This window comes from Phalacrocorax aristotelis, chromosome 4 (genome assembly GCF_949628215.1).
Source record: "Phalacrocorax aristotelis chromosome 4, bGulAri2.1, whole genome shotgun sequence".
Classification (NCBI taxonomy): domain Eukaryota; kingdom Metazoa; phylum Chordata; class Aves; order Suliformes; family Phalacrocoracidae; genus Phalacrocorax; species Phalacrocorax aristotelis.
This window is the reverse complement of record NC_134279.1, coordinates 34707138-34720702: the sequence shown is the minus strand read 5'-3', so window position 1 is coordinate 34720702 and position 13565 is coordinate 34707138. Positions and strand designations below refer to the sequence as shown.

The following is a 13565-nucleotide window of genomic DNA, read 5'->3' as shown; positions in this document are numbered from 1 at the left end:
CTGCTGCTTAAATAATCAGTGTTTGTTTGTGCTAATGAATCCTGAGGTGAATTAGAAAGAGTACAGTATTTAGTAATGCATCATTTTAGTAATTCCACTTAACACACACGGTTTTTAATCAAGTGTACTGTACTTTGGTAATGTGTCGTTCCTGTACTGTTTTTTTTAAGCCAAATTTGTTCCTCTAGTCTATTTAGCCTTAGAGTTTACATTATTTGATTACACAGTAACATCCAGTTAAATTTGTAAGAACACTGGAAAAGAAGGGAATTATGTCTGTGTGTCTTAGATAAATAGGCGGAGTTACAAAGTTTACCTTGGTTCACAGAAGACCGCAGTAGCTTGCCTAGGCTGGGAACTTGGTTTCTTTATTCATGGTCTCAAGGTAAAGGGGATGGGTGTGATTTTTGTCACACCAGTTTTACAGCAGATCAGCCATTAATCTAAGTGCATTTTGTTCTGTTTCACAGAACAGAGAGTAGTCTGCAGTCTTCTCAAAAGCCATGCATCATTAGCAATGAAAAATGTGGTATCTAGAGCTGTTGGAAGTTTGTGTTGTGAAAGTTTTGAGGAGGAAAGTAAAAAAATCTGTATTGCTCTGGTGATAAATTGCCTTTAAAAACAAGGGCAAGTGAGACTGTTTTGATGGGATATGTTTGAGTGGAAAAGCCAGGCTTTGGATTAGTGTGTACCTGTGCTCTTTTTGCTCAGAACTGTTCAGAGAGATCTGGCTTCAGTCAGTATGTGCTTGGAAAATGTTTTTGCTGTGATGATAGTATACTTAGAATAGCTCCTTGGCTGTCTCTAAACTGTTACCTCTCTCAACTTCTGAGAGCTGGCTTGTCCTCCTGTGCGTTTATGCCACACGCTGCAGAAGTCCAGTGGCATGCTGGATTTGGATTCCAACTTGAAGATGTAGGAGCTTCCACTTAATATCTCTTCAGCCTTCGGTAGACCTAATGAGTTCTGTGCTACAGTTAAAGATCCATCAATGCCTTGATGACAAACAGCACAGCATTCAACAGACTGTGCAGTATCTGTTCTTCTAAAAAGAATCTCAGATTTCACTTAGGCTATAAATTGAATCCCCTACTGTCATACCTTCTGAGCATTTAGGGTGCTGTGGAAAACCTTACATAGCTTCTCTGAAAAAACAAGAAAAATAAAACCTTGATTCTTACAGTGTGACCTTTCCATATTATTGAAGGGTAAGTGTAAGCTAAACTTACTCCTTCAATCCAAAATAAACAGAAGTGATTGCAAGATCAAGAGTGAAATATCTGTAGACAGTTTCAAGAAAAATCTCTTCTTGGTAAAAGGTAGCACAACAGCCTGTTAGATGGCAGCATTATATTTTCTAGCATTATACATACTTAAAACAGATGAGCAGATGAAAAAACTTCTCCTCAAATGCTAATTTTAGGGAGGAGTTAAGAAAAAAGCCCTCTATTGGAAGTTCCCTTGAAACAGACAGGTTGGCAGATGACTGTATGTACCAATTCTAGACGTAACATAGTTTCTTTGCTGTTACGTTAATAAAATTACTCCAGAGTCTTGTGACTTTAGAATGAATTCACAAAACCAAGTTTACTTTAGGATTACTTTAGGATTAAGTATTTATACTCCAAATGTAATTGTATAATTAAACATGTCTGTTTGGGCCCCTCAGTACAAGAAGGACATTGAGGTGATGGAGCGTGTCCAGAGAAGGGCAACAAAGCTGGGGAGGGGTCTGGAGAGCAGGTCTTATGAGAGGCAGCTGAGGGAGCTGGGGTTGTTTAGTCTGGAGGAGTCTGAGGGGAGACCTTATTGCTCTCTACAACTACCTGAAAGGAGGTTGTAAAGTGTCAGTCTCTTCTCCCAAGTAACTTGTGATAGGACAAGAGGAAATGGCCTCAATTTGTGTTAGGGGAGGCTTAGATTGGATATTAGGAAGAATTTCTTTACTGAAAGAGTGCTCAGGCATTGGAACAGGCTGCCCAGAGAGGTGGTGGAGTCACCATCCTTGGAGGTGTTCAAAAAAAGTGTAGACGTGGCACTTCAGGGCATGGTTTAGGAGGCCTGGTGGTGTTGGGTTGACGGTTGGACTCGATGATCTTAGAGGTCTTTTCAAACCTTAACGATTCTATGATTCTATGTTTGCACTCTGGTATCTTTTTGATGCATTTAACTTTTCTTAAACAGAATGAAGACGGATTAACAGAGTTCTTTGAAAATGTGGTGAAACAGACCCAGATGAAGCCAAAGAAAGTGATCGGCTGGATTCTAAATGACCTGCTCAGTTATTTGAAACAACATTCCCTTACAGTAAAGGAAAGGTCAGGCTTCTTGATTACTACACTGGTGAAGTAAAGTGATTCTTTTCTCACATACTGTGAATCGTATCGTGTTGTTCTGTTGCTCACTTCTGCTTTAGTTATCTGTGAAGTGTTACGCTAGGCCGTACTGTGTAGGCCTTGATGCTGTTATGCTGAATGAAGTTAACCAAATACCTTGCAGAGAAGAGGACCGTGTAGTTAAGAGTAGTAATCAGAGTCTTCCTCCTTTGGAATATGACAATGGTAAGGCATAATCAGGCAATCAATACCAAAGTCAAATATAGTGTATCATGAGGAAAAGTACTAGCTTGTCATGCTGAACTGTGTGATCTTTAGGCACGCAGCAGCAGCCTGGATGTATTACTTTACCTTACTCTCTGAGGTAACTTCTGCCCCTTTTTCCCTAGCCCAGTCAGTTCTTTTCTCCTGGCTGACCTTCTGAACCTTCTGGAAAAAAAAGAAATTTCTTCTACAGCAGCAAAGCAGGTAAGTACCTTTTTGATTTTACTGTACTTTGAACCTGTGGCTGCTTACGCCATTTGTGTAGCAATTTTATAATCAATCATCAGTTGCTTTAAAAGGAAATTATTTGGAGTGTTGATGAGGATAAATTTTGTATCTGCTATATATATAAAATAGCTCAAAATGCCTCGTGTGTATATAATCTTACAGATGCACCTTCACATTCGGTGTTAGAAGGGGGCACAAGCCAAACAGTAGATTTAAGCAAAGTGAACTGAAGTCAAATAATTAAATCCTGCTTCTGAACAGACTGGACACTAGGTCTCAATTTCACAGTTCAAGTCAGACCTGAGTGAAAGGTCAGTGGGAGTTAATCCATGACTTGCAGTTACGCTGAGAGTATATCCTAGGCACTAAGGGACAGTAAGGTATACGTTCCGAAGCATTAGCATGTGGAAGGAGGATATAATTCACCTGATTCTAGTCACAAAAGGAGTTCTGCTTTGGTGTACCTCTGAGTCAAAAGTGGAGAGGTCTGGCCTTTCTTTTATCGTTGCTTCTTTGAGCAAGTGCTATCATGGGCCTCTCAAGCAAGTACTGATGGTAAAGCTGGTTTTCCCCTCTTTTTAAATATCATCTTGCTTAGGACAGTCTGAAAAATCAGCTCTTGGTGACCTGTATCTAAAATTGTGAATCGCTTATAATGGGTACGGTGACTGCTGTGTCCATAGGCAAAACTTGGAGGTTTTTTTATGGTAGGGAATAATCCGTCATTCACCTTAAATTGTTGCCAGCTCATTTATGTGGAATGCATTGTCTTTCCAGATTAATTATTAACCTCTAGCCAAGTACATTAGATGACTGCTTCTTCTCGGGTGTTCATCAGTGAAACTGTTAATGAAGATATTTAACTTGCAATGAGGATATTTAACTTGCCTTTTCTGCTTTCAAGTTTTTAACGCTCTGAAATACACAGGGCGGGTTTCCATCTTTCTAGCACATGTTGATTTAGTCCAGGTACCACTTTGGAATAGTACTGAAGTGAGTTCACTTTTTTTTTGCATGATTATAAACCAAGTGTAACTGTTGCAAATATGCCTCTTTACCCTACTTGGAGACACTTATACTTCTTGGTTTGTTGTTTTCTTTTTTGGAGATGCTTGTGGTTCTTAATTACATTGGTCTTGTTGGTCTGCTTCTGTGAATACCCAGGTGCATCTGACGGGTGTCATAAATAAGGATTTAAGTGTCTGACTTCAGGCGTGTGCATTTGGAAATTTTGGCTTGGAAAAGTAAAAGCTTCAAAAAAGGAGATAAAGTATTAATAGGAAAAGCATTGGCATGCAAAGCGGCTCTGTGCCTGTGGGGTTATGGCACACCCATCAGTTTGGTGTCTGCATTTGAAAGGGAAGCTTCAGAACTCGAGTCTTAACTCTTGGCTTCCTTGTGGAGGTAGAGACAGGGTACTAACACTCTTCTGTGGGAGTTTCTTGCCTTGTGATACATTTGTGTGCCAGCACTTCTGACAGGTTATGAAATGTCAAGAGTTTCAGAGACGGTTTTTTTGTTTAATTATCAGCTCCTTGTAATGTGCACGTTGTCCTCGGTGTTCTGAAATTGGACACAGAGCAATAACAGTACTCTTTGCCATCACTGAGTGATGCTATCAAGCTGCAGAAACCTTGCCACATTTAGAAAAGTATTTTGGTTGCCTGGGTGTCGGAAGAATAACAAATGTTTATAACAATTCTCAGCAGTAGGCAGAGACACTGGATGGCCCAAGGGCAGAAAGGGCTATATATACACAACAGCAGATGAATTGCAGCACTTGGGGTGGGGGAGAAAGAACTGCGGTGGTAGAGACAGATCCAACAGGAAAGGATGGAAAGGTTCGATGGGGTGAGCACGCAGGCATGCATACCCATACATGCTCGCTGCAGGAAGCTGTTAACTGTTTAAATTTTTTAAGAGGTTTTGTGTTTGCTCTCTGCTGTATAAGGCACTAAAACACAAAGCTGTGAGTACTGATTATAGACACAGAGCATTGTACGGTAGGATGCATATGCCAAGGAAGGGGCACTGCGTGCTTACATAATTACCACTTAGGTAATTACAGAGCTCACGCCCAACTTGCCATCAAATATAGCATCCTACTCCAGAGGTCTCCGAAGTGGTTTCAGACTGGCGTATAAAAGGGAGCAGCTTCCAGCTCTGCCGGCGTGCAGGGCGGTGGGGTGAGCGTGTCCTGGACCAGGGGTCCTGCACAGGCACGTGCTGTGGCCCACTGCAGAGGCACCCACAGTGGGAGATGCTGGTGCTGCTCACACGGGGCTGAAACCAGTCTGATGGGGGAGTATGCCCGAGGTGGGGCCTCGGCCCTCGTTTGCAGGGCTGGCAGTGAGTGCATCTCTTGCAGAAGGGGCCTGCCTTTGACTTACGGCAGTGTGGGAAGAGGCTGGTTTTTGGGCCAGGGAAGCAGAAATTTGCCCCTGCTGCTGAGCGCCATGCTGGAGCGACTCTACGTGGGCACCCTTGTTATGCATTCATCGGGGATCTGTAGCGCAGGGTATGGAGCAGAGCAAACCCCACGTCTTGTTTGCTTCTGCAGTTGCATAGGTCACCCACATAGGAATAACTTCAACGGATCCACTTGGCACCCCTACTTTAAAGTGGAGAGCAGGGAAATGAGTGCAGTACACAAACCTAAACAGAACCATCTGCTTATGGCCATACCATCTGGAGGACTGGACCCAGCCTGCCCCTCACTTTTGTCAGAGGCTGAGGGACAACTGCCAGACATTGAGGCTTCCATCGCTGGGAAGGAGAGATGCCCACAGGACTGACTTGAGTGGTACTGCCTGCTGCTTCCCTCCCACCCTTGGCAGCAGTTCACTGCAGATAGGGTTTCCAGTTGGAGTGTTCTCAGGCACACAGCAGTCAGCTGGCACGTTCACCAGTTGCAAAATGTTTGATACGATGCCTGTGGCAGCCAGACACGTAAGTCCCGATTAATTCATCTTGACCAATGGTTTGCTGCTATGCCTGTGTAGGTGGAGACCGCAGAACATCATTAAAATCTAATCACGCTCAGGCAAGAATCAATAGTAGAAACAACTGAGATTTCAGTAATGGAAATGAGGCCTGAGATTCTCATTTTGACTCTGGAGACTTCATAATTTGATCCTCCTGTTCTGGTGCAGGCAGATTGTGTAAATGAGTTGGAATAATTTTTTAAACTGCTTTCTTTAGATTCATACTCCTTGCCAAGTGGAGAAACACATTTTTAAAAGTGTATTTTTGACAGGTCTTGGCCACATCTCTTTCTGCTTTCCTACATACCTGTAAACAAGCAAGAGCCTTGATGACATTGTTGCTCTACTAGCTAAGCGGAGGTGCTTGTTACCAAATTGAAAAGTACACACGATGCAGATGTCACAGGGACAATGTGGTGTCTTCAAGGCTTCTAATGGGCAGGCTTTTCTCAGTGCCAGGAGATGTTTGGCATAGGAACAGCAGGGAATCAGAGCTGGATCTCTCACTGCCAAGCTGTCCTGCTCCTGATCTAAGTCAGCCTGATGTATGAGTTGCTCCTGGGTAAATCTGCCATGGTCGGCTCCGTAGGTTTTGTTAGTTGCACATTTTCCCCTCCTGCAGCCGATAGCATCCTGCTTGAATACATACCAGTCCTAAAAATCACATCTGCCTTTTTCCAGGAGAGCGATATGGCTTATTCATTGTCCAGCCCCTGACTTGCTCAGTGCTTCAGACTCTCCAGGCTGTTTTGCCATGGGCTGTGCTGTGCGAAGAGGCCAGGGCTCCTTCTGAGGGGTGGTGTAGCATCCCGGTGCCTCAGGAGGCCTCGAGGACAGGAAGCTGCCTGCCTGGTCCCTCAGGGAAGGAGCGGGAGGGGGCTGCCTGAGATAGCAGCGGAGTGCAACAAAAAAAAAAGGCAAGCGGCTGCAGACAGGTTGAATCTCTTGGATGTATTTCTTTCTAGGGGTATTCCAGGTAGCACTGGCATGATTATTTTTAAGTACTGCACTAGAAGGAAGATCTTGTAGAAGACATCATACACAGCACTGATTTATTTAGATGTAAACAGCTGAAAGCTTTACTTATAGCGGTTGTAACTCTGGCTGCTTATCAGTAACTTTAATATTGTGCTCTGCCTTTAACCCTCTTACAGGGAAGAAACCAAGATGTAGCTGCCACAATACAGCTGCGTGTCATTACCCTCTCTCAAGGTCTCTAGCAGAGTAATAAGATCCCATAAAAAGCTTTGGGGTACCGCTGGCAAACAAATCTCCTCTTGCAGGAATTGTGTCAATGCGTGGTTCTTAAATACCTGTTGTGGCTACAAAATTGTTTAACTGAAGGTCTTTTGTACCAGAAAATTCTTCACGCTGAAGAAATTTGCTGGAGTAGTTAAGATACCCTCCCACGTGCTTCATTTTTCCTAAGTTGTCTTGGTGCCCTGCTGATTATTTAACATGCAGCTTGAATGCCCCTCTCGTCTCCCCACCCCAGCCTCTCCTTCATCCTACAGCGAGTATTTAATGCCGAAATTTTGACGTGACATCCATTTCCCTATTGGTACACAGCAATGGCTCAAACATACAATTATATCTTCGGCTCAGGATGGAGTGCTAGCAGCTGTCTTAATAAGGGTTTTCTTTCTCTCCTCCCACAGCTCTGAAATAAGAGCAAAGGGAATGCAGAAAATGACTGCCCAAGGAAATTGGTTTTTTATAAATGTTCTCTTCTCTCAAGTTTATTCCAGGGTGATAGCCCTGCTACAGCATAGGAAAACACACTAGCATTAACAAGTGATTATTCCAGAGGCCTGGGTTCACCCAGCATTCCCGTACTTGGAGGTGATGCATAGGTGGGCTGGCGCTGCCGCATTCATTCTGCTCGGCACCATTTTTCTTCTGCTTTGTCATACGGATCCTCGTTACAGCTTGCTGATGAGGACTGGTAATGGGATGAGTTACCTGGGATTGGACTTGGTACAATAGTCAGCTAATCGTCAGTTCCCGGGCAGAGACATTTCTCACGGAAATGCATTTTCTTACTGCGCTCAGGCAGTTCTTGTGAATAATGTGAGACGAGCATGAGCCTGAGGAACAGCCGTGGAGTGGGTGACAGTCTGTGCCGTGGTGCCCCTCTCCCCCTGCGAGGGAGCAGTGGCTCACTGCAGTGGGGTGGATGGGAGGCTGCGCTCGGCAAACTTCTTTGAACAGGTGCCATCACTGGTAGTAGCGGGCACCTCCCGGTACTGCGGTGGGCTGCAGAGCACCGGTTGCGAACCATTAACCTGCACTCATGCAGCGAGGGAAAACGCTTTGTCTTATTTCAGGATGCAGAAAAGGAGGGGGAGGGTACAAGAGCTCTTTCAGCGAGGCACAGGATTAAATCTTGTGTTTGTTCACGTTTAGACAATCTGCTCTTGCTTTAACTAAAATCTGGCTTCTTGGATCGGTAACTGAAATACTGCATGTAAACAAGATTGATACGTCAAGACGCTGACCTTCGCTACTCATTGTGATTTTCAGGTGCTTGCGGAATTGTGGAAGGGAGAAGGGAAGACTCCTCTCGAAATTGTTAAAGAAAAGAAACTTGAAGCGATACAGAATCAAAAAGAGCTTGAACAGATCTGCCAGGCGGTGATCGATGGACAAGAAAATGAGGTGATTATGATGGTGCTGGGAAGCTTGTGCACTATGGCAGTCTGTGGCACTAAAAAGGGGGTTAAAATGGCCTTTTTTTTTTTTTTTTTTTCCCCCGTTTTGTTTGGCATTTGTGCTCTAGAGCCAGTATAGGAGCATTAAAGCTGCTGCACAGATATTATCAGGCTTTTCTTCTCCTTTCTTATTTTACTAAGTGGTTTTTTGGAAATTGAAGCATACACAAAATGATCAGGAGAAGAAATTACCAGTCTGGCTAATGCACTAACTCATTCTGAGACACCGTAAAAATTTAATGCAGGAAAGCAAAACTGTGGGGCTCTTTCCCTCTTCAGCTATACTGGCTTTAATGTGACCTGGCTGCCCCACCACATAACCCTGAGTTTTGTGTCATCTGTTGTGATGTTAGGGCAACGCTGTTAAACTGTTCTGAAGCTGGAGACTGAAGTTACCCCTGGCAAGGCATATATTCGTTATGGAATTAGAGACTGCATCAGAGGCTGGCAAGGCAAAAATTTTACTTTCGTCTGTCTCTTTGCCATGTCCCCATCTCCCTCCGCTACCAAAGAGAGGAGTCTAGCTGGCTCTCCTGCCTGACACTGCCTGTGGGGTGGGGAGGAGCCGGACGCCCGTGGCAGCAGCCCGGGTGGCTCCAGAGCTGCTCTCCGCTCTGCTGTTCTGCTGCTGGGCTCTGGCAGCAGCGCAGATGCTGCAGTAGGAACACAGGGGTTTGGCTCTTCCCCATCTCCTTGGAAGGACGCGCAGCAGCAGCCTGCGCGGCTCATCGGTCTAACAAGGGCCGAGCCAGGGAAAAGGGGAAAAAAAATCTTGTTGATTGTGAAGGGGAGGAGTGGGAAGGGATCCTGACAGAGTCTAAAATCTGCTTTATAAAAAGCAAAAGGAAAATAAGTGCTTATATGTTCTCTGGAGTGAAAATGTAAAAGCAGAAGTGAATAGCTTACTTCTAATATAAACTTTGTCTAGATACATTTGCCATTTGGAAAAAAACATTAACATCTTTTGAGAACAGTACCACCCACCCCAGATCTCATTGGGGGATGCTAACAGCTCTGCAAGAGCTTTTGATAAAGAAAATGAGCTTGCAGTAGGTCGGCGTGACCTCCATCAGACTGACTCATTTGCAGAGCCTGATAAAAGTGCTGCTGTATTTTCAGACCGGTACGGAAGCACAAGTGTGGCTAGAAAGAACATTAGAACTGATTGGGAAGTGCAGAAGCCGAAGGTCCATAACCGCACTCCCATTTCAATAATAATGCTTTCTCTGAGAATGTAATTCCTCTGTTTTCCACTGTTTTAGTCAAGCCAAATGCAGTATAACAGCCTCGCTTCCCTACTCTTTCTAGGTGATCTTTCACCAAGGCAAAAGGTGCCTTGAAGGCCTGTAATCCATCGCTTTAAATTGCCACGAGAGCTTACCTTACAAAATAGAGTCAGCTGAGTACTTGACGGGGGGCGGGGGGGGGGGGGGGGAGTATGCCTTGCTTTTTGATAGTACCTTGCTTTGAAATGGGCTAACTTGCAGGCAGTTGCTCAGGCCAACATGGAGCACTTTATGAAAATGCAGTTTCAGGATTGTACTGTATTCTGCCCCAAATAGGTAGTCTCTAGCAGACCGGGAGTATTGAGTCCATTCCATATTGTGACATTACAGAGACAATTTTTAGATTGCCAATAATTCGGATACCATAATGAGTAGCAATATCTGTATTTGTGCTTGGCATTGGCACAGTGGGCGGTTCATATGTTCGCTATTGTTCCCTTAATATCTGTAAATATGACATCCTGTTTAACTGAAGCTATGACATTTTGCCCAGTAACTCTGACAATGTAGAGAATATCTTCTCCGCCACACACACGGTGCGAAGGCCGGAGGCTTGTCTGTCAGCGGTACCATCTCCTTTAGAAATGCCTGAAAGTGAAATTTCCAGTGCTTCTTCCAGCACCTTTACTTAGCTGTTTAAATATGGCCCTTGCTGTTTTGCAGGTGATTGTGCATCAAACGCTAGATGTCTGACAGAGGCCGTCTTTCTGATCAGTTAATTAATTGCTATGTTGCAAAGGATTCCTTGCTTAAAGGCAATAACATGCTGTCACAAAAATGCCTGTGTCTGCACTTGAAGGACCTCACAAACGTTATCAAATAGATTGCGATTCAATGCAAATTACTTGTTATAACGGAACACTGTATTGAGTAAAAAGGTAGATCCTATTAGCAAAAAGAAGCCAGTCTCATTTTTCTGGCTCTTTTCCTGACAGTCGCTGTTCAAGTTGCAGACACTGCTAAAATCCAGAATTGTTATCTGACTTTTTCAATAAGAGGAGATCTTTCTTTTAGTAGTAAAGCCCTGCTGCTGTAGGGACTTGCTGTTGTCTCATGGGAGCAGAGCAGGAGCTTATTGCAAAGCTGAAGGCAGTTTTTATAAATAACGTCTTAGCCCAAAATACAGTATTCTAGCACAATACAGTCCAAAGGACAAAAAATATTCATACCTTGGCTGTGAATGAGTGAAAGTGTCCAGGTTTACTGTAACAGTGGTGTCTGTTGATTTCTTTTCTTTGAAGGTTATGGCGATAAAAGCAGGAAATCAAAAAGTTCTAAATAAGTTAATTGGCCTGGTGCAAAGACAAACACAAGGACGATCCAATCCTGTTCTGGTGAAACAATTATTAGAGAAGAAGCTGTCGGCGTAGCCACAAGAGGAAAAGCCGCCCAAGTGTCTACAGAAGGCACCTGCTTTGTTCCGTCTGGTTCGCTGCAAATGAACTTTGGTGCCTCCTCGCATAGCCTCAGGACCGTTGCTTACGCTCGAAGCAGCGTTATGTCCTAGCCTTCCCCGGCTGCATCAGCCCAAGGCAGGTGAGCAAAAGAATGGCAGGAGATGAGAGAGTCCTTGGCATCTCCCTCACTTTGGTCCGGCATTTGGAACTGGGATGTCCGCACAGCCATGGGAAACCAGTTCCCAGAGGTGTCTGTGAGCATGCAGAGAGCTGAAGCTGCATCGGTTAGTTTTATAATAAAGCAAGTGTAAACTCACCTTTTCTAGCTGCCTTTGTGTGAGAAGGGAAAGTCACAGATCTTAATCGCAAAATCTGGTGGTGCATGCTAATAACTCACTGTAAATTAGCGTGAGCACACTAGTAGCGACAATTAAAACGCTAGCAGTAATAAAGATGACGATGCGTGCCTCTGCCTAGCAGAAGGGAAGAAACGATCCGCTGCTATCACGCTCCTGGTTTCTAAGGGATGGGGAAAAGAGGAAGTCACTAGCTGCTTAAGTGCGTGCCTGAGGCTAGTGCCACAAACAGATGTGCCTACACCTAAGAATTAGTGTTAGATTGTTTGCTTGCCTCTTCCTCGTTATGTACCCAAACAGGTGCTTTGCCTACTCTACTACTTCTTTGCACTCTCCCTGCGGAAGCGTGCCCACCGGGCGCGTGCCTTGCGAGGTTCCCATCCCATTTTGGCCTGTGAAGTTCAGCATAGCAGATGTGCTTCTGCCAGCCCTGCCCAACCTACAGAGGAACAAGTAGTGCCTTTGTCTTGTGCAGTAGCCCAGGGACTGTTCGCTTCAGTTTGCTTTTTTCCCCTCTGCTGAGGAGAACTTGACTCTGGGTTACAAATGCTCCAAGCCCAGGTCTGGGCACATCTCTGGCTTGTGGCCTTCTGCTGTCACCTGGACCCAGGCACTTTGTGGAAGGAACTGGCTTACCAACACTGAGCAGGATTCAGCTGGGTCCCAGGGCCTGCTCTGCTATTTAATCCTAAGGAGTGTTTTATGCTGGTTTGTTTTGGTGGTGGTTTTTTTTTTTTCCCAATACCTTCCATGTTTCAGCCCCTAGCCTTAAGTACCCACTGAAATCCAGGGTCCTAGAGTTAACCTCCTGGTCCCAACCCACTGTAGCTGATCAAACACTTAACAGGAAACACAACTAGCGGCAACCTCCCAAATTTACATTTATTAGGGAAAGAAATCCCAGTTAGTACCAGGGTTGTGAAGTCCTTAAATCCCTTCTGGAGGCTGCTACGCCCTACATTTTAAAGATCGCATTGATCTCAGACCTCAGAGACACTTATTCAGAATTGGGCTTGGGGATCTGCCTGCGGCAGGCCCAGCCCTGGGACTTCAGTCACCTTTTGCAAACATGGTGCTTGCAACACTAGTTCAAACTAGGTTGATGGCAGTTCATTCTCATGAGTGCTCAGGTGTCTTGAGGAGGACAGTTCTGTACAAAATAGGTCACAGTTCAAGTGCAAACTCTTAATTAGAAAAAACCCCATGGTTTTCAAATACATTTAATGAATAAAATATATAGGCATTAGTCACATAAAAATAACTTTACAGTTTAAAAGTCATACAGCTGACAAAAAGCAGTAACATGGTTGCAATCAAAAACCGTGACCCTTTGGAAGAAAAAAAAAAAACCACCACCAAAAAAAAAAACCCCCAAAACCCCAAACTAACAACTTGGCCTTCACACAAAGGATGTTACTACTACTTTTCACACCGTGAGCAAAAAATACCGTTTTTGCTTACGGTGGTGTGAGTTTTCAGGTAAGTGTTCAGTCAGTAATGGTTTAGATTATACCGCAAACTTTAAATTTTGGAATTCTGTTCAACTCTTGCCGTGGCAGCAAGAAACAAAAAGGCACGAGGGCTTCTGCATGAAATCTTGAGTCTTTATTTAAAGGTACTCCCTCAGTTTAGAAAAAGCACAATTGTTTCCCAAAGGTGCTCCTCCAAGGTTCATGCCTTTTGTTGCGCAGCTTGATGCTGCTGTGCTGAGGATCCCCTCTGCTTAGCGGGCGCCTCTTCAAAAAGAGAAAGCAAAACAATGATGTGTTTGGAAGAGTAATAGTTGGGCTGTAGGTGGAAGAGGAAGGGATCTCCACTACTGCAGCATGGCTGCTGCTGGTGTCTTTTTAATGGCCACATCGTTTTAGCCGCTCTCTTCCTACATAATTACACTTTGCTAATATGGTACAAAATCTGTTGAAAATCATAAGCCAAGTTCTATACGAGTACAGCATGAGATCTTTAAATGGATTTACTGTAAATCTCAATCTATTTTCACCTCC

At 44.2% G+C, this 13565-nt stretch overlaps 1 protein-coding gene across 1 annotated transcript in view; it reads left to right on the top strand.

Annotated features, from left to right (window-relative positions):
* The window catches only part of GATB (glutamyl-tRNA amidotransferase subunit B), a 48598-nt gene extending 37076 nt beyond the window's left edge, over positions 1–11522 (top strand). The window contains exons 10-13 of the mRNA XM_075090931.1: positions 2185–2318; positions 2726–2804; positions 8336–8470; positions 11051–11522. Coding sequence (XP_074947032.1) covers positions 2185–2318; positions 2726–2804; positions 8336–8470; positions 11051–11179 — 477 coding nt within the window. The 3' untranslated portion in view covers positions 11180–11522. The remainder of the gene's footprint in view (positions 1–2184; positions 2319–2725; positions 2805–8335; positions 8471–11050) is intronic.
* Positions 11523–13565: the final 2043 nt, after the last annotated feature.